Source organism: Salvelinus alpinus, chromosome 4 (assembly GCF_045679555.1).
Source record: "Salvelinus alpinus chromosome 4, SLU_Salpinus.1, whole genome shotgun sequence".
Lineage (NCBI taxonomy): Eukaryota > Metazoa > Chordata > Actinopteri > Salmoniformes > Salmonidae > Salvelinus > Salvelinus alpinus.
Genome location: NC_092089.1, coordinates 65525738 through 65547447, shown reverse-complemented (window position 1 = coordinate 65547447; position 21710 = coordinate 65525738). Strand labels below are relative to the sequence as shown.

General features: G+C 45.4%; 1 protein-coding gene across 4 annotated transcripts in view; it reads right to left on the bottom strand.

The window, feature by feature from the left end:
* LOC139574167 (protein diaphanous homolog 1-like) overlaps nucleotides 1–21710 on the bottom strand; it is a 130977-nt gene that overhangs the window by 9956 nt on the left and 99311 nt on the right. For all 4 annotated transcript variants that reach the window (XM_071398405.1, XM_071398407.1, XM_071398408.1 and 1 more), the window contains 9 exons: nucleotides 9068–9166; nucleotides 8870–8964; nucleotides 8597–8698; nucleotides 8045–8284; nucleotides 7648–7777; nucleotides 6818–6942; nucleotides 6411–6575; nucleotides 5796–5928; nucleotides 2089–2178 (listed from right to left, as the gene is read on the bottom strand). In XM_071398405.1, the coding sequence (XP_071254506.1) occupies nucleotides 2089–2178; nucleotides 5796–5928; nucleotides 6411–6575; nucleotides 6818–6942; nucleotides 7648–7777; nucleotides 8045–8284; nucleotides 8597–8698; nucleotides 8870–8964; nucleotides 9068–9166 (1179 nt within the window). The remainder of the gene's footprint in view (nucleotides 1–2088; nucleotides 2179–5795; nucleotides 5929–6410; nucleotides 6576–6817; nucleotides 6943–7647; nucleotides 7778–8044; nucleotides 8285–8596; nucleotides 8699–8869; nucleotides 8965–9067; nucleotides 9167–21710) is intronic.

Here is a 21710-nt window from a genome sequence, read left to right as displayed (position 1 = left end):
TAATAGTGATGGCCGTACTAATGAAGTAACAAGTAGGTCTTAGAGGGTTTTCTATGTAGTGCATGCGGGTGTAGGTCCGAGTGCGTGAGAGTCAGAATGTCAGCCATCTTAACTGAAACCAGCCCAGAGTACCAGGACGTACCTCCTCCTCTTGCCCGCTAAAATAAGACCTCGGAGTCATCTAACGCTATTGTGTGGGTTAGATACTGAGAGGCCAGCCTAGCTGGGGAGAACCACGTAGCAGACTGATTTTCAAAGCCACCTTTCCCAATGTGGAAAAATTTGACATTAACAAAGCTCTGATTGGCCTGAAAAAAAAAAAAAACACAGCTAGCCAACATAGACATAGAAAACAAGAATTAGGGAAGAGAGAGCACATGTTTCCTGTTTGGAGTGTGAAAACGAATAGCGGTGTCCGAGGCCCTAGTGGGCACTTTTCTCCCCTTCTCTCTTCCCACCTTTCCCTCTACCTCTTTCCTTCCTTTGGTTGCGTCTCAATCTGTTTAGCAGTGATTAGGTTGACTGGGCCTCACCTCCCTGTGATGAAGAGTTTTATCTGTCCCAAACTTTACAATCTCCACACTCATAACACCGAAACGTCAAACACAGCCGCCCGAAAGAGACGGTGAGTAGGAGAGAGGAAAGAGGAGAGAGGCAAAGGGAGGAAGGGAAGGAGAGAGAGGGTGGGAGAGAAAAAAAGAGGGGGGGAAGAATGTCTGGGCTCTAAGTAGCCTATACTCTGGTGCTGTAACTTTGTGTATGTGTGTTTCTGTGACAGTGAGCTTTCTTAAGTGTGTGTGTGTACACGTGAGTGTGTGTGTGTGCAGCAGCTGAAGTGAGTAACTCAATAGGCCAGTGAAGCAGGAGAGAGTATTTAACCAGATTATGCGGGTGGCGCTCCTCTATCCTGAGAGCGAGGCTGGAGAACTGTAGAGTAGAACAGGTCTGAGTGGAAGTCCGCACAGATCACTTAGAGACAGACTGACTGAAGCATGTGTTCACACAATGAACCCAGTCTAGACAGCTAGTGCTAGCCTCAGGCTAGCGGTTGTCAACAGAACAGGGGTTTACCTGTTTTAAAAGGTTATTGTGAAGCCACATTTTTATAGTGTATTTCTATTATTTTGTTGGCACTCCAATATGTCCCATAAACATCACAAATGGTCCTTTTGTTCGATTAATTCCGTCGATATATATCCAAAATGTCAATTTATTTGGCACGTTTCATCCAGAAAAATACAGCTTCCAAATTGCGCAACGTAACTACAAAATATCTCAAAAGTTACATGTAAACTTTACCAAAACATTCCAAACTACTTTTTTAATACAACGTTAGGTATTTTTAAACGTTAATAAATCGATCAAATTGAAGACGGGATGATCTGTGTTCAATTCAAAAACAAAACAAACTGACGCAACTTTTCTGGTAATGTGCCTCTCTCAAACAATTTACTTCAAGTGACTCTCATTTAAGATGGCCGTACTTCTTCATTACACAAAGGAAAAACCTCAACCAATTTCCAAAGACTGGTGACATCCAGTGGAAGCGGTAGGAACTGCAAACAAGTCCCTTAGAAATCTGGTGTCCCAATGAAATCTCATTGAAAAGACAGTGACCTCAAAAAAAATAAAATCTGATTGGTTTGTCCTCGGGGTTTTGCCTGCTACATAAATTCTGTTATACTCACAGACATGATTCAAACAGTTTTAGAAACTTCAGAGTGTTTTCTATCCAAATCTACTAATAAATATGCATATCTTATATTCTGGGGATGAGTAGCAGGCAGTTGAATTTGGGCATGCTATTTATCCAAAAGTGAAAATGCTGCCCCCTACCCCGAAGAAGTTAACATACTTTTCCAACCTACACTGGGAAAGTTTAAATTATGTATTCAATATAGACAAGAAAAATACAATAATTTGTGTGTTATTAGTTTAAGCACACTGCGTTTGTCTATTGTTGTGACTTAAATAAAGATCAGATCAAATTTGATGACCAATTTATGCAGAAATCCAGGCAATTCCAAAGGGTTCATATACCTTTTCTTGCCACTGTATGTATGTGAGAGTGAGTGAGTGTGTTCTTACCAGCTTGTCGTGGGCCTCTCTTCCTCTTGAAGGCAGCACCAGACTGCAGCGCCTCCAACAGGCCGTCCATGATACCAGTCTCATCACCCTCTGTATACACACACACACACACACACACACACACACACACACACACAATCAATATCACATACACAACTTTATAACATATGTAATCAATACAAAACACAAACATCCATATTTACCATAAAACACACACCATTTTCATCATCGTCCATACAAACATACGACAGAGGAGAGTTCAGTAGACAAAGCATGCCCCCTACCCTCACAAACACACAGAACTCTCTCTCAGGGGGATCACATGGACATGGTGGCCCATTAGATACAGTAACCTAGTTGGGCACTGACCCAGTTCAGATCCTGTAGAGGCTGCAGGAGTACACACACACAATCTACAGGTCTAGTAAACTATGGCTCAATAAGCTTCAATGTCGACCAGGCATGTCTCCAATGTGTGTGAGTATACTCTGTGTTTGTTTAGGTCTTTGTACCCCTGCGCAGACACAGAGTCTGGCTGTCTAACGGGGGCAGGGGAGAGGGGACTCACTGGCATATGGTTTAAATTATTTCCACTTTGAACTAAAATAAGGGATGTTGACAGGGGGTGGGGGTGCTGCATGGGGTTAAAGGTTGTTGTCTTCAACCCCCCCATTAGCTTAATCCCACTGTAAGCCTAGCGGCAGATGGCTCCTAGACTTGTCTGTCACGTCAGAGAAAGTCACACACACACACACACACACACACACACACACACAGAGTGCAGGCCCACAACACAGCTCGCATACCCACCCAAGTGGCCGCGGCACACAACTGCACAGGCAGAAAACATGCAGTCGTGTTTTTATTTTTAACCAAAAGGAGAATACATCTGGCACAAAGCCACTCCCCCACTTCCATAAATCACTAGCTTGTGTTAAACCCAAAGCCATCCAGTGAAAACACATCTTCGAGGAAACTGCTTTTGGGTGGGTGTTAACGGCAGCAATAAAAGGGACAAACTGGGACCGGTTTTAAAAAGTATGCTTCATAGGTTAAGGCCCTCACTGCACAGCATGTATGCATTATTGTATGGAGCTACATTGGCTATAGGAAAGACCGTCTAACGATTGAATAGGGCAAATTACACTATCGACTGCCCTATCATTTCTGTAAGTTAAAAAAAAAAAAAAGTTTATTTTATTTGCATTAATCAATTTGAAACACTTGTTGATAGCTAATTAACTCACATATGATCCCTAAAAACTGTTGCGCAATACTGATTTAATTAACACAGCCATTGATAATCTATGGTTGGAAATCAATAGGAGAGTGAGTGGTGGTCAAGGTCTTTATCAAACGCTCTCTGACCAGTGTGTAACGATATAGCAAGGCAGTGCGTTAAAACGGCATAAACTCTGCTAATCCGGTAATAGCATTAGAGAATCGGCATTAGAGATAAAGCTGGAGAAAATAATTACCAGCTTTTCTCTAAAGATGTCCCATAGACACCCCCCCCCACACACAGCCTGGTGTCGTCATGTGCAGAACAAGAGCACCCCTAATGGTATGACTTGACAAATACACACACAAACAAAGACAGACAACAGCCCCCCCTTTGGCCACGAGAGATGGTTTACCCAGCATGACTACCACTCTTGCAGGTCTTGTCCATCCCCACCCCCTTCCTGTCATCCCATCTATCCCTTTCTCCTCTCCGTGTCCCTCCCTCTGTTCGGAGAGGACCAACGCCGTCTAATCCCCCTGAGACATCTGTTGCTCTACAACCCCCCCCCCCCCCCCCTCACACGGGCTCTAAGGTAGAGCCACAGCATTCCCAGTGGCTACACGCCACACACACCCACGTGTCTTCGCTCTCTCACACACACCACAAACACACCCTCTTTCATGCAGCACTGACACCTATCTGCAGACCTGGGGAACTATGCAGGACGGTTGCTACTGAGGAATATGAACAGGTCCCAGGTCAGCTTACACTACGGCTGCTGTCCCTAATACAACAGGCTTTTGCCATTGGCACTAAACCCTAGAATACATACAGTGAAGACTAAGCATAAATAAACTAGGCCTAAATCCTGATTATAAATGAGCAGTAGTACAGCCTGGCAGTATAAGTAATATCGCTGTATTTGAATCTTAATTTATATGCTGGTATTATAATGTAATATAACCTAATCTAATGACCTTACCGACGCGAGGGTCTGTGTGAGAGAAACTGAGGACACAGTCTCTCTGTGTTTACTTCACATGGGAATGTTAAGGCCATATACTCCAAACACACACTGAACTCACAGAGTTCAACCAACTAGTGTGTGTGTGGGAGAGAGGGAGGGTGTGAGAAGCAGGAAGTAAACGTGAGGCAAAGTAATTAGGAAGAGAGACCTTGAACACAGGTCAACACGCACAACAAAGACTAGGTGAGTGTGTATACTGTGTGTGTGTGTGTGTTTAACTAGGTTGTGAAGAATACCACGGAGCTTTGGCAGTCCTATCACCTGTATGTAAATGGCCTCTCCCCTCCCAGTCACACACAAATGTACTGTCGACATGAAGATCAATAGGCACTCAAAGCTCTATGAATGAATGGATGGTGTGTGTGTGTGTGTGTGTGTGTGTGTGTGTGTGTGTGTGTGTGTGTGTGTGTGTGTGTGTGTGTGTGTGTGCTTTGAATGTCTGTAGTGGTTGACCATGAAAACGGACTCCTTCACGTTCGACACACTGCATGGAAAATTGGTTAAGACGGCAGGTAGATCACTTGGTGTCCCTTTAAAAAGAAAGGGGAGAAATGATGGAAAGAATTAGGGAGAGATGGAAGAAAAAGAGGGAGAAGAGCCAGCTGGAACACATCATCAGGAGAGAGGGAAATAATGTGGGTGAAAGAGCACACACACACACACACACACACACACCCACACACACACACACACACACACACACACACACACACACACACACACACACACACACACACACACACACACACACACACACACACACACACACACACACACACACACACACACAGCGCTGTAGCAGAGAGGAATTCCGTTGACTGTGGAGTCCCAAGGGAGACCAACTGGAGCCAAGAGGAGGAATGTTCCAAAAGTAGGTCAGAGAAAGAAAAGTGGGGGAGGGACAGCGTGTGTGAGGGTGTAGAAGGCAAAAGTTACTTATTTGAGGTCCGTTTGTATGGGTTTCAGCGCAATGCCCTGTGTGTGTGTGTGTGTCTCAGGATAAGACGGCCGCTATCCCAGCCTGTTTGAATCTCAGACAGAAAGGAACGTATTTGTGGAGCTAGAGTTCCTCCATCTTCTTACTCTTTTCTGAGACAAAACTCCCTCGTTCCAAAAACAACGGTACGAGGGGATAAGACAGAGACTATAGTCTCCTCTACATTTCTATCCTCTGTCTCTCGTTCACGCGCTCTTCTCTCTCGCTCTGTGCAGAGATCCTCTATATTAGATTATCTTAGGTCTGCTGTGGATTACTGGAGAACACACACACACACACACACACACACACACACACACACACACACACACACACACACACACAGATCCCGCAGTACAGTGGGCTCTGACTGCCCCCAACTGGTATCAAGGAGAAGTTCAGTTCACAAAACATCCTCCCCCCCACACACCTATCCACCCCCACACGTTGACCCACTCCTCTCCCACAGACACTCTGACCTTCGTTGAGGTCCAGTTGTTGGCTTCTCTTCTGTTTCTCCTCCTTCTCCCTGTCAGCCTTCTCTCTGGCCAGCTTTGCTCTCTTGATCTTCTCCTCCGCCTCCCTCCTCTTCGCATTCTCCTTCACCGCTTGCTGAAGGGGACATGGACACAAGCGACGGTGAGTGCGTGTGTATGCAGAGAGAGAGAGCGAGTGCGCAAAAAGCGCGACACGGAGAAACACTTCAAGAGTTGGCCGCGTGCCAAGACAACCGGGTCAAACAAGCCAGCACCTGCACCTGTAGGATCACGGAGCTCTCTTAGTAAACCACAGTCGCAGTTAAAACGGTTTAAAACGCGACCGACGCGTCACGTCAGCCGTTACGGACGAGATGTCAACACTAGGAACAGGTGGATAAACCTGTCCCCCCAGTTTCCCCTTCCTCCCTCTTCCCTCTAATGTGTTTGTTTAGGCTAAGAGGGAACTGATAAGAAATAACTGTCGACTACACCTGCCTACTAACACAGTAAATATTACTTGCACAGACAGGTGAGGAGAAACGGCGCAGTCCGCTATCGACTTCAGTGTGTGGAATTTGAATCCGAAACGAGAGAGACACCCGTGCGCACACTCACCTGGAACATGTTCTTGAAGTTGTTGAGGTCGCCAAAGAACTCTTCCACAGAAATCTTGCGAGGGTCGAACACAAAGTAGTCCCCCAGGTCAGAGTACTGCTTCTCCATGTTCTTATGCATCATGTCCAACTTCTCATACTGCTCTCTGGCACTGCCCACGAAGCTGTGAGGAACAGCGTTAAGGAACACACGGCCCAGCGAACACACAGAGGCCTACACACGTTCCGCACGGAAGACCTGGCCTGCAGGAAATGACATCAGAGGATGTCTCCGTCGTAGGATGTGTGGAGCTCCTTAGAAACAACACTTTACACATACTTGTATTGGATCAGAGGAAGTGAAAATGACTTTGAGTTAAGTTGGACTTGAATGTGAATGTGAATGTGATTTGCAGTAGTAAAGGATATATTCATTTTCTCTATGAACATGTCCCTGTCACTCTGTGGAGGAGGGAAGGTCTCCAGGTCTTTGTCCAGACCCTTCAGTGCACGGCCCATCTGCTCCAAGTTCTTCTGCAGAGTCTCAGCCGACACTGGCACAGGGGTCAGAGAGGAAAGGGCAACACGTGTCATGAAAGGCAAGGGGATGAGGAAAGAAAACAAGGAAAGGAAAACTGTGTTGGAATATTTGCATCCACCCCCCCCCCCCTAGTTCTGAGGGTAGGTGTTAGGTGTAGTCTAGGGTTGGGCAATAGCATTTACGATAGCATGGTCTAGTGTCTTATTGACAGACAGCCATCGCCGATGGTGATGTGACAGGTGATGGTTTAGCCCATTGAAAACTTGACTGGCGCCGGGCAGGCCTAAGGAACCGAGTCGGTCAGCACACGAGTAATCTGCCGGGTCCTATTTGCTATTGCCCTATTTCAATAAACAGCCTGTTACGCAAGCCTACAGAACGCAACAGAGTAAAGTAGGCTAGACGGAGGCGAACATTCCACCAAAGCGGCGCAAAATGTCCAGTCAGAATGCTGCTTCTCTCTCTAGCTCTGTAGGATGCATAGACCTTATAGCTCAAAGCTATTCCGTTTTTTAATTTTTATAACGAACACTCCTTAACTATATTGGGTCTAGCTGTAAAAAAAATAAAAAATAAAATACGCAGGCTATATTCCCTCGTCTCTCCATTCGATATCGATAGGACTTTGGGCCAAGCTTTTTTTCATCACTACTTGATCACGATAGGACAACGGTTGACGTCGCCCGACCCTAGTGTGGTCCATGGTTGTCGTGGTTACCTCGGCTGGCCTTCTCCACGTGGATGAGCTCGTCTGGGAAGGTCATGACATCGGGATACTGCTCCTGACAAACGTCAGCCAGGAAGTGCAGCAGCGTCTGCTTCAGGTCAGCTGTCTTGGTGTCCCGCAGCTGATTGGACAGAGGGTCAGAGGGCAAATCAGACAAACGTTTTATCCCCCTCCCTTTTAAAACCCTTAATGCAGTCTGCTTATCACGTCCATTTTGTCCTGACCCTTTAGATATGCGGTTGTGCCTGTGTGACGTGTTCATTTATGTGTGTAGATCTCTCTCCCTCTATCACCTTGCAGAAATAGCGGATATTGAATCTGAAGGCCTCTGAGTGACGTGCGTGTGTGGTTATGTACACCGGTGTGTCTCTCTCTCTCTCTCACACACCTTGCAGAGGTAGCTGATGCTGAATCCGAAGGCCTTGGCGTTGCGGGAACCGGCGTTCATGTAGTTGCCCACCAGCAGGATGATCTGCAGCAGCTGGGAGAAGGTGGTGCTCTTCCTCAGCTCCTCGCAGGCCGCCGTCACGGACACCACGTCCGGCTTGATGTTGTTCAGCTGCTCCTCAAACTGCAGCCGGAACAAGATGGCCGTCAGCCGAGGCTTCAGCCGCTTCACCGTCGACATCTGGAGGCGGGAGAGAAGGGCGTGTTGGAGACCACGACAGACACAAGAGGTAAAGGTGTGTTATCAATGATTTCTGAAGCATCTTTTTAGTGCTTATGATAAAGCCTTTTATAAGTTATGTTTCCTTTAAAGTGGGACGGGAGGGATTGTAATTCCTGGTAGTGTTTGACTAGGGTCAATGGGTTTGTGTGTGTGGTTGGCTAGTTCGTGTATTCCAAGTCTAATGTGTTACGCTATGGGTTATTCAGGCCAATCGGAGCTTTATTAATGCCTCATTTCCCCCACATAATAGCGTGTGTGTTCTGTTCTCACCACGACTCCAAACTGCTCGGCCTCTGCCAGGTCTTCATACTCGTCTTTCATCTCACCCAGAACATTCAGCGTCTCCTGTTCAGGCAGCTGCTTGATAAGATTCTACACAGACAGAGAGACACAGAGACAGAGCGAGATAGAGAGAACATTCATTTACACACAGGACGAATACAACATTTGAATGCAGAAAAACGCACGCATAGGAAACACTGACTCGGCTCACGTTCAGCCAGCAAGCCAGACAGACAAAGACACCCTCTCTCTGGTCTGTACCTGCACCATGGACTCAGAGAGCAGCTTCTCGTTGATCTCCAGGATGATGTTCTTGATCTCCTCGTAGGGCAGACGGAACGAGCCCAGGAAGATGGCTGAAACACACAGCCAGTCAGAGCTCACACACACAACAACAACGCTAGATCCTTTGCTGCATTGTAACCCTGAGAAGCTGAACATAGTGGAGACGATACTCACAAAGGTTCTGAGATGATTTGGAGTCCAACACCTTCAACTCTTTCACCTTCTTCTTCTGGGTTGTTTTCTTGTCCTCCTCGTCTTCCTGGTCTTTCTTAGCTATTCACAGAGACACAGAGAGAGACAGAGAGAGAGAGAGAGAGAGAGAAAGAAACAGAGAAAGAGAGACAGAGAGAAACAGGGAGGTTGGGGTGAAGAATTTATATTGTTAATATTTGGTCCTCAGTAGCTCACTTGGTAGAGCACGGCAACTAAGTCACTTTAGATAAAAGTGTCTGCTAAAATGGCAAGAGGACTCATTGTCAATCCCGAGGCACATTTCAACTGGAGGGAGGAGAGAGATGGCGCGCAAGAGGGTAAGAAAAAGGAATATAGTAGGAGAGGAGGCCAAGGTGACCATTTTAAAGCATATGACAAGGAAAACTGAAAGAGTGATATAACAGAGGAGACAAGAGAAACAGTATGATAGAAATAGAGGGGGGGGGGGGGGGGGGTGGATGTAGATAGAGGCTGGCAGGGAGAGATGCCCTTTTCGTGTGTCTCCCACCTCCAGCTGTAGAACGTCATGGAGGTGTTGGGAGCATTGTAACGTTACACCTCGGAGTAGACGGGAGAAACAGCCCTCCACCACCACGGGGGAAGAATTTTCACTTCGCACAAGGCTACTGGACATAGTTCTCATGCAGATGGACATGGAGGGCTCGGAGTCAGGCACAAAGCAGCAGCGAACACACCACCATACACACTCAAACTGTTGGGACACGGGTCAGGAACTTGTCTGTGGGGAGTGTGTGTACTTCTGGGTTGAGTTCAGTGTGTTGGACACACACACATACAACAAAAATTGCACAAAATAATTTAGCTAACAGGGATCTTGATCCAGGAAGCGATTGAATGTCTCTGCTGTAACCAAGAAGCTTGATCTTGCCAAGTTAGCAAGCTTCAGCCCTGAGCTTGATATCATTTATTTGACACATCTTAGATTTCTTATGGTTATACTTAACTTATAGTTAGTTATAAGCAGTGGCATAGCATGCAGTCCCCCCCAAAAAAATAAATGACCATTTTTTAAATGGTTTTTGAAAATCACAGTTGGTATTTCGAAATATACCGTACAGTGCATTCGGAAAGTATTCAGACACCTTGACTTTTACCACATTTTGTTACGTTACAGCCTTATTCTAAAATGGCCGCCCGGCTAAACTGAGCAATCGGGGGAGAAGGGCCTTGGTCAGGGAGGTGACCAATAATCCGATGGTCACTGACAGACCTCCAGAATTCCTCTGTGGATATGGGAGAACCTTCCAGAAGGACGACCATCTCTGCAGCACTCCACCATTCAAGTCTTTATGGTAGAGTGGCCAGACTGAAGCCACTCCTCAGTAAAAGGCACATGACAGTCCGCTTGGAGTTTGCCAAAAGACACCTAAAGACTCTCAGACAATGAGAAACAAGATTCTCTGGTGTGATGAAACCAAGATTGAACTCTTTGGCCTGAATGCCAAGCGTCGCGTCTGGAGGAACCCTGGCACCAACCCTACGGTGAAGCATGGTGGTGGCAGGGACTGGGATACAAGGCGGGATTGACGGAAAGATGAACGGAGCCAAGTACAGAGAGATCCTTGATGAAAACCTGCTCCAGAGTGCTCAGGACCTCAGACCGGGGCAAAGGTTCAACTTCCAACAGGACAATGACCCTAAGCACACAGCCACCACAACGCAGGAGTGGCTTCGGGACAAGTCTCTGAATGTCCTTGAGTGGCCCAGCCAGAGCCCGGACTTGAACCTGATCGAACATCTCTGAAGACCTGAAAATAGCTGTGCAGCGACGCTCCCCATCCAACCTGACAGAGCTTGAGAGGATCTTCAGAGAAGAATGGGAGAAAGACCCCAAATACAGGTGTGCCAAGCTTGTAGCATCATACCCAAGAAGACTCAACGCTGTAATTGCTGCCAAAGATGCTTTAACAAAGTACTGAGTAAAGGGTCTGAATAGTTATGTAAATATGATATTTAAGTTAATAAACCTGCAAAATTGTAACAAAAAAAGGTCAGTCAATCCGGAAAATGTCAAGAACTTTAAAAGTTTCTTCCACAATCACCCGACCTCAACTCAATTGAGATGGTTTGGGATGAGTTGGACCGCAGAGTTAAGGAAAAGCAGCCAACAACTCCTTCAAGACTGTTGGAAAAGCATTCCAGGTGAAGCTGGTTGAGAGAATGCCAAGAGTGTGCAAAGCTGTCATCAAGGCAAAGGGTGGCCATTTTGAAAAAACTCAAATATATTTAGATTTGTTTAACACTTTTTTGGTTACTACATGATTCCATATTTGTTATTTCATTGTTTTGATGTCTTCACTATTATTTCACAATGTAGAAAATAGTAAAAATAAAGAAAAACCCTGGAATGAGTAGGTGTGTCCAAACTTTTGACTGGTATTGTATATATAACTACTACAACAGTACTACTACAACAGTACCACTACTACCCTTACTACTACTACCACTATAGTATTACCATTACTACTACAGTGCTACCACTATTACTACCACCACCAACTACCACTACAACAGTACTACCACAGTACTACCAATACAACGGTACTACCACTAAAACAGTACTACCACTAAAACAGTACTACCACTAAAACAGTACTACCACTAAAACAGTACTACCACTACAACAGTACTACCACTACAACAGTACTACCACTACAACAGTACTACCACTACAACAGTACTACCACTACAACAGTACTACCACTACAACAGTACTACCACTACAACAGTACTACCACTACAACAGTACTACCACTACAACAGTACTACCACTACAACAGTACTACCACTACAACAGTACACTGTATTATAACAAAGAGCAGGCCTTTGTCTGAGGCCCCTCTCTGTCTGTCTCTCACACTCCACCACTCACAGCCACCACTGAACATCATTGTTTGTTTCACTTGGCATCATGACCTCCTGTAAGCATCTTTGTCACTCATCTGCTGTCTGTGGGTAGCATATGTGTTTTCCCTGTGTGACAACAAGCATATGTTGTCTTTGTATGTATCTAATGTACTGTGTGTGTTTGTGTGTTTGCATGTCTGAGTGTGCTGTCTGTATTGTCAATAGGAATCATAAACACCATTGTCTCTCTCACACTCTGTCCTGGAGCCTACAGAGAGCAGGAAGACTATCAGGATATCCATCGTTACACACACGGACAAAGACAAACACACAGGGACATAGACACACACACAATCAGAGAGACAAATAGAGATGGACATACATTATATATACAAAAGTATGTGGACACCCCTTCAAATTAGTGGATTTGGCTTATTCAGCCAAACCCGTTCCTGACAGGTGTATAAAATCGAGCACACTGCCATGCAATCTCCATAGACAAACATTGGTAGTGGAAATGCGTTCAATGAACTGATGAATCACTCTTCACCATCTGGCAGTCCGACAGACGAATCTGGGTTTGGCGGATGCCAGGAGAAAGCTACCTACCCGAATGCATAATGCCAACTGTAAAGTTTGGTGGAGGAGGAATAATGGTCTAAGCTTTTTTTCCTGGTTCAGGCTACGCCCCTTAGTTCCAGTGAAGGGAAATCGTAACGCTACAGCATACAATGACATTCTAGGCAATTGTGAATTGGAACACAGACTGCGAGCCAGACCTAATCACCCAACATCAGTGCCCAACCTCAATAATGCTTGTGGCTGAATGGAAGTCCCCACAGTAATGTTCAAACATCTAGTGGAAAGAAGAGTGGAGGCTGTTATAGCAGCAAAGTGGAGACCAACTCCATATTAATGCCCATGACTTTGGAATGAGATGTTCGGCGAGCAGGTGTCCAGATACTTTTGATCACGTAGAGAGCGAGACAGAGACAGAGAACAGGGGATGAGAGAGAGGATGAGAGGAGAGAGAGGGGATGAGAGTGTGGTCTTACGCTTATTATAGTGCATGATGCGCTCTAGCCAATCAGAGCACAGCCCTCTGATAAGCTTTCCTATGACGTTGTCATCACTGATTTATAAAACGGGTCCTAGGCCGAGGCCAAAAGGGGCCCTAGGCCGAGGCCAAAAGGGGCCCTAGGCCGAGGCCAAAAGGGGCCCTAGGCCGAGGGCAAAAGGGGCCCTAGGCCGAGGGCAAAAGGGGTCTTAGGCCGAGGCCAAAAGGGGCCCTAGGCCGAGGCCAAAAGGTGTCCTAGGCCGAGGGGAAAACGGCTGCACACATACAGGTTCTCTCATTTATGGTGCAATGGCACCCCTACTGGCCACTGATTACACACCACTCACACTAAACTTCCACAATGGGGGGAGAACACTGACACACACATGGCATGTCCATTAGCAAACACACAAACATTCTTGTTTTATAGTACATGCTGTAGTTCTATTGCTCCCCACACGCACAAAGGGGACCCCCTTCTCACCCCCTCTCCCTCCCCCTGGTTACCCCCACCAGAGCCCCCTGCCTCTCCAACAGCTGTCTGGCACTGAGACAAGTGTGTGTGTGTGTGTGTGTGTGTGTATGCTCTCAAGTCTTTTCGTTACTGTTCAGCTAACATTACAAATCCATCTCCTGCTGCTTATCAAGAGAGAAACAAAGGAGAGGAGGGTTAAGGAGGAGAGCCAAGTCATGCAGTAGTTAAATAGTTCAAGCTTAAATAAAGGTTAAAAAATTGTGTGTGTCTGAGTGAGTGAGTGAGTGTCTGTACAAAAAGGAGACTGTTTATCAGTCACCAGGCCTGAACTGTTATTCATCCCCCCATCCTCTTCTCTCTCTCTTCCCTTCCCCTCTCACTCCTTAAAAGGATAGAATCTGTGTGAGGAGGTGACGGCTCGCTGCCTTGGAGCGAAGAAAAGAGAGAGCGTAAAAAAAAAAAAAAAAAGAAACAGGAAAGAACATAAATCAACCCCTTCTCAGAGAGAAACGCTCTCTTATTTCATCTATTTCCCTCTCCTTCATTCCCTCTCCTCTTTCATTCTCTCATTACCACTCCCTGCATGCGGAGTAGACTGGACCAAGGTTATTTTTGTTCTAAAAGCTTACAGATGGCAGAGTCCATTGTGTGTGTATGGAGGAAGAGTGGCTCATGACACACCTCTACTGGCCAGCTGGGAGAAGTGCACTCAACATTATATAACTTGAATACAACTTCCCCCCCCCCCCATAAAACATTCTTCTGCCCCGAGTTTCTCCCCAGCTAGAAGTGGAGGAGAGGGTTTTTAGGTTTCGGGAGTCACATTCTTAACGTTTGGACTGAGAGGCTCCTGATATTATGCTTCTACATGTCTAGCTTCCATACAACACACGCAACACACTTTTTCTCCTGTTTACAAACTCTAGAACTTCACGACCTTAATTCAATATGTTTAGACTGGAAGCCTCACGCGTTCAATTTGAAAAATTAAGTTACTCTAAAAGTTTGAATGTACGTGACAAAGACCGGAGAGAAAATGGAGCTCATGGGGAAGGGGGAGGGAGGAGGCTAAAAAGAGGCATGAGGTCTTTTGTCTAAACTTAACAGAAGGACAGCTGACAGAGACTTGGTCCATTTAAACTTTAAATGTGCACATTATGCCACGGTGTGTGTGTGTGTGTAAAGAGAGAAAGAATAGGGGGTTTCCAGGATAACCTCGGACTGAAAGAGCCCTTCATCCTGTTTTTCTTTCTGAAAGGAAGCAGAGAAAATGGATTCCTGGCAGTGCATGTGGAGCCCAACAGCAGATGGCTGGGTGGGGCAGGGGGGGGAAGGGAAGCAGGATGTGGGAGGGCCAGGCTGGGTGGGAGGGGTTAGGGGAGGGGCTAGGACTGTGCTCACTTGCGCACCCCTGGTGTCTGAACAGTGGAACTGCTTAAAAGAATTACTCCACTGACCCAAAGCGCACACGTCATCTTATAAAGGCTGTATAAAGTCGAAAATAAATTCAACATCAAATTTCAAATCATGATAAAATGAGAAGGTCATTTATTTGTCATTTCCACCAGTCATCAGCTTGCATGTGTGCTCTGTGTGGTGATGGTATGGTAAAGACACATGACAAAAAGTACCATCTAGAGAACGTAAAATCTTTGTAAAAAGTCCAAACAATGAAGTTATATATGGTTGGAAGAGTAGGCCTAGTGTATACGTACAGACAACATATATTTATTTAAATTAATTACCTACATCATTGAATTAAGACACACAAGTCCCAAAACAGATTTTAAAAGTATACTAAAAGCCTCTACTCTAAAACTCAAATTAGACCTCTTCAATGCATTTCCGACCAAATCTCATAAAGTCTCAACATATTGCAGCTCTACATTTCATGTATTGCACCCTTATGGCACCCTTACATTTACATAATCTTTTAACATCTCCCTAGAACTACATACATATATATTTATTTTAAGCTTACTTTCTAATCATTGAACTAGCTGTGAGTACTGAGTGTACAAAAACATTAAGAAAACCTGCTCTTCCCATGACAAACTGACCAGGTGAATCCAGGTGAAAGCTACGATCCCTTATTGATGTCACTTGTTAAATCCACTTCAATCAGTGTAGATGAAGAGGAGACGGATTAAAGAAGCATTTTTAAGCCTTGAGAAATGGAATGTGTAGGTGTGCCCTTCAGAGGGTGAATGGGCAAGACGAAAGATGTACGTGGTTTTGAGCGGGGTATGGTAGTAGGTACCACGCGCACCGGTTTGTGTCAAGAACTGCAATGCTGCTGTGTTTTCCCCACTCAACAGTTTACCGTGTGTATCAAGAATGATCCACCACCCAAAGGACATCCAGCCAACTTGACACAACTGTGAGAAGCATTGGAGTCATCATGGGCCAGCATCCCTGTGGAACGCTTTCGACACCTTGTAGAGGTGGGCGGGTGGTGGTGGTGGGTGGGGGGGTGCAACTCAATATTAGGAAGGTGTTCTTAATGTTTTGTACACTTAGTGTATATGCCAGTGATCCATGTGCTGTCGAACAAAATAGTCACTCATGTGGATGGCTGTATGTATGGTGATGCGTGGAGTATGAGCGACCTCTACTGGCTAAACCACAGTACTGTTTCTATAGTAATGTATCAGCCAATAGTAAGGAACACCACGGTCCTAGTGGTTACTACTCTGTAACTCTCTGTGAGAGTGACCCTGAGAGTTTATGAGAGGGTGTGTGTTATAGAGAGAAAGGTTGTGTGTGTGTGTGTGTTATTCTCTCAGGGCCGTTCTGACCTCTCTCTGCTCTCCTGGCCATGAAGGTCTGCAGTGATGACGCACTCACACCATGCAGCCTGCATCAGTGATGAAGCACGCGCACACACACACACACACACGCTATTCAGCCTGCATCACTGATAAGGCACCACAGCTGACACACAGACGCAGATTCACCTTGAACTCATTCTCACTGCTGCCACAACCACATAAACAGCTCATAAACCCCCCTTTAAAACACCCAGACGATAGACATGGACACACACAGGGCGAGAAGAGGCAGTTAGAGGTTAGCTGTAATGCGCTACCACTGGCTGTGGTTATTAAATCAGCCCTATATCAGCCACTCTCCCTGGGACATGAGCTAAGATTTACTACTGCAATTACACCAGCTAATTAAAACAGAGCGAGAGAGAGAGAGGGGAGAGAGGAGAGGAGAGAGAGGGAGAGAGAATAATAGGGAGTGTGTTTGCAAAATTAAGAGGGAGGAGAGGAGGACAGTTAAAGGGAGAGAGAGAGGGGGCCATAAAACGAGTCAAACAAAGGAAATGGAGAAAGAGGGAGGGAGAGAGAAAGAGGGAGGGAGGGAGAAAGAAAGGGTGAGGGAGAGAGAAAGAAAGAGGGAGGGAGAGAGAAAGGGTGAGGGCTATGTGCGCAAATGTTTCCTCTTCTCATCCACTTCACTTTGCCAGTGACCTTGAGTTCCACACAACCACACACACACATAAAATCACACACACCTCAGATTCATCCTCTCCCCGTCCCTCCTTCACACTCCAGAGGACTCAGACAAGCCCAACCAGCGCTGGAGGGGGTTGACACTTGCTCACCCGCTCGCCCACCCTCCATGTGTGTGTGTATGTGTGTGGTGCTCCCAAATCCACTAGTGGTTGGTACACGGTGTGGAGCGCGAGCCGAGAGAGGACGTCCTTGAGGATGTAGTATTGGCCTTGCCGTCAATCGGCTCCCTCTAGGGTGGTTGACGGGGTACTGCAAGCTGTCTCAGAAAAGATTAGATAAAACGCAACACAACCGCATGACACTGACAGAGATTGTCATGTGGTAGTCATATAGACACCGTACACACACACACACACACTGTGTTCTAACCCTCTAGGTAACAACCGCCTAGGGCTATGGAAGGGTTTGGTGCAGCACTTCTGTCGCTCTGAAATATTAACACGTTCATTCTGGACAGACACCAGGAAAGGAGAGAGGGAGAGGAAGAAAGCGGAAAAGGAAGCAGAGATAAAAAAGGGGAACGTGGAAAGAAACGGAGGGCTCCACGGTGTCATGCCACAGAGGAGGGCAGACATTCACTCTGTTAACACACCCCCCCCCCGTTCCCTTCCTCAGTCTCCATCTCCATCTCCATCCGTCTGCTTATCCTCCCAGGCATCTCTCTCTGCTCCAGTGAGGAGGACAAAGGAAAGCACTCTCTCTCTCTCTAGCTCCCTCTAGCTCGCTCTCTCGGTCTCCTTGGGCTAGCCTTGCAGGCTTGATTAGCAGTCGCGAGTTGACCACATGGTGGAAACAGACTACGACGAATAGGAGGCAGAGAGACAGTTTCAGCGGGTTCCATAGGCCCCTGGGCTCTGCCTTTAGAAGACATGGGGGTGGGGAGAGGGATACTGCCCTATAAAATGTCACACACTGCTCGCAGGGCATGAAAAAAAAAAACACACACACACACACACTTGAGAAAAAGATGTCAGATCTAAATGTCTTCTAGCCACCATAGAGACTTCTGTTCCTGTTATTGTCACTCTTGCTCTCTCTGCCAGTCTCAGGGTCTGGCCAGGGCTCACATAGGCACGGATGAAGAGGAGGAAGAATAGGGGGAGGGAGACGAGGAAGAAAGCAAGAATAGAGAAGGAGGGTATGGAGAGGAGATGAGGGGCGAGAGAGGGGGGGAAAGGGAGATAGATAGGGGGAAAGGGAGAGGGGTAAGAACGGGGACAGCCCCAGCGAGACCCGGCCTCAATCACAAGGATTAGCTCTGAGCAGCCAGCTAGCGTCTCTGTCCGTCTGTCTGCCGCAGATGATCAGGAACAAGATTTAATCCAACTGCTAAAACGGGTGCCTGGCTCTCCTCTTTCATCCACATAAAGGGAACCTACATACAGTAGTGTAGTGTGTGTGTGTGTGTGTGTGTGTGTGTGTGTGTGTGTGTGTGTGTGTGTGTGTGTGTGTGTGTGTGTGTGTGTGTGCAGGGTTTCAGTCTTAACATTTTCCACTGGTTGCACTAGTGCTACTAAGTTTTTCCAGTTGGTGGCACCAGCCAATGATTTCGTTGCACCAGTTTCTTTCCCCCTCCCAGCATCACGCAATATAAACAACGAGTAGCATGTTGAACAGTCATTCACAGTGCTTTATTAAAACGTGCAATAGTCTACTGAGATGGTGTTCAAGAACAAAGGTGTTTCATCTCCTCAGGTTGTGGTTCAACATATATCTTTTTTTAATGTTCAACTTAATCCAGTGATTGTCATGCATTTTTGGGTTGCCAATTGGATTTATAATGAGCAAACAAATATAAAAACGCAACAAATTTCGAATATTTTACTGAGTTACAGTTCATATAAGGAAAATCGGTCAATTGAAATCAATTAATTAGGCCCTAATCTATGGGTTTCATATGACTGGGCAGGGGTGCAGCCACTTGGCAGCCAGGCCCACACGCTGGGGAGACAGGCCCAGCCAATCAGAATATATTTTTCCCCCACATAAGGGCTTTATTACGGACAGAAATACTCCCCCCCCCAAACACATTACATTTATATTTTTGTTAAGTCTAAAAAAATATATATTTTACTGTTAAAATTGGGTTCTAGAAATTATGTAAATTTTGTTCAATCGAGATGAACTTGCCTGCATCTTTATGTGCATTAATATCAATATCAAATATCTTGGTAATAAAATTGAGCAAAAAAATTAGAATTGTTTTTTTTTTATTATACCTACAGAAAGCTGAGAACCTTCTCTTTAACTGTGACAACATGGTAGCTGTGTTTTCCCTGCAATTGGATTTGAAATGTTATACAATAACAACATTTTTCTTTCTCCTGGAGCATGTTTTCCTCCGGGAAAGGAAAGAGAGCGGCTGCTCAAAACAGCAGCAGTCCCGAGCAAAACAGGTATAGGGGCAAGCAGGCAGAGACTTTCAATACAGGAATCATGAGGATACCATACGTTATGAAATCATTGTTTTAGCCCCCCCCAAAATATTGTCACAGGGTCGCAAAATCCGTCTAAATGGTCACAGTCTGGAGCCCTGTGTGTGTGTGTTGTGCATGTGTGTGTGTAGTGTAACCATACAGCCTATATACTCTCTAGAGGAAAGTCCACTAAGTTCTCATCCCAGTGAGTCACACACACCATCAGGAGATCATGGACCCAGTGACTGCTAAGGTTTGGACCCAGTAACTGCTGAGGTTTGGACCCAGTGACGGCTAAGGTTTAGACCCAGTGACTGCTAAGGTTTAGACCCAGTGACGGCTAAGGTTTAGACCCAGTGACGGCTAAGGTTTAGACCCAGTGACGGCTAAGGTTTAGACCCAGTGACGGCTAAGGTTTAGACCCAGTGACGGCTAAGGTTTAGACCCAGTGACGGCTAAGGTTTAGACCCAGTGACGGCTAAGGTTTACCCCCAGTGACGGCTAAGGTTTAGACTAGAGGTCGACCGATTATGATTTTTCAACGCCGAGGAACAAAAAAAGCCGATACCGATTAATCGGACGATTTTTAAATATATATACACATTTGTAATAATTACAACAATACTGAATACTGAACACTTATTTTAACTTAATATAATACATAAATAAAATCTATTTCGTCTCAAATAAATAATGAAACATGCTCAATTTGGTTTAAATAATGCAAAAACACAGTGTTGGAGAAGAAAGTAAAAGTGCAATATGTGCCATGTAAAAAAAGCTAACGTTTAAGTTCCTTGCTCAGAACATATGAAAGCTGGTGGTTCAATATTCCCAGTTCTTCAATATTCCCAGTTAATAACTACAACCTAAAACTTCTTATAGGAATTATGACACGTCAACTATTTCTCTCTATACCATTTGTATTTCATATACCTTTGACTATTGAATGTTCTAATAGGCCCTTTAGTATTGCCAGCCTAATCTCAGGAGTTGATAGGCTTGAAGTCATAAACAGCGCTGTGAAGCAAACATTGCTAAGAGCTGCTGGGGCAACGCAGTAACGTTTGAATGAATGCTTACGAGCCTGCTACTGCCTACCACCGCTCAGTCAGACTGCTCTATCAAATATCAAATCATAGACTTAATTATAATAAACACAGAAATACGAGCCTTTGGTCATTAATATGGTCAAATCCGGAAACTATCATTTCGAAAACAAAACGTTTATTCTTTCAGTGAAATACGGAAACCGTTCCGTATTTTACCAAATGGGTGGCAAACCTAAGTCTAAATATTCCTGTTACATTGCACAACCTTCAATGTTATGTCATAATTATGTACAATTCTGGCAAATTAGTTCGCAACGAGCCAGACGGCCCAAACTGTTGCATATACCCCGACTGTGTGCAATGAACGCAAGGGAAGTGACACAATTTCCCTAGTTAATATTGCCTTCTAACATTAATTTATTTTAACAAAATATGCAGGTAAAAAAATATATAGTTCTGTGTATTTTAAGAAAGGCATTGATGTTTATGGTTAGGTACATTCGTGCAACTATTGTGCTTTTTTCACAAATTAGCTTTTGTTAAATCACCCGTTTGGCGAAGTAGGCTGTGATTCGATGATAAATTAACAGGCACCGCATTGATTATAAGCAACGCAGGACAAGCTAGTTAACCTAGTAATATCATCAACCATGTGTAGTTAACTAGTGAATTTGTGAAGATTAATAGTTTTTTATAAGATAAGTTTAATGCTAGCTAGCAACTTATCTTGGCTCCTTGCTGCACTCGCGTAATAGGTGGTCAGCCTGCCAAGCAGTTTCCTCGTGGAATGCAATGTAATCGCCATCCAAAAATGCCGATTATCGATTGTTATACCGATTAATCGGTCGACCTCTAGTTTAGACCCAGTAACTGCAGAGGTTTAGACCCAGTAACTGCAGAGGTTTAGACCCAGTAACTGCAGAGGTTTAGACCCAGTAACTGCAGAGGTTTAGACCCAGTAACTGCAGAGGTTTAGACCCAGTAACTGCAGAGGTTTAGACCCAGTAACTGCAGAGGTTTAGACCCAGTAACTGCAGAGGTTTAGACCCAGTAACTGCAGAGGTTTAGACCCAGTAACTGCAGAGGTTTAGACCCAGTAACTGCAGAGGTTTAGACCCAGTAACTGCGGAGGTTTAGAAGTTGCCAGATACACCCAGATATCCTATTCTCTACAAAGGTGGACTCTAACTGTTTGATCTGATTGCAGGTTAGGC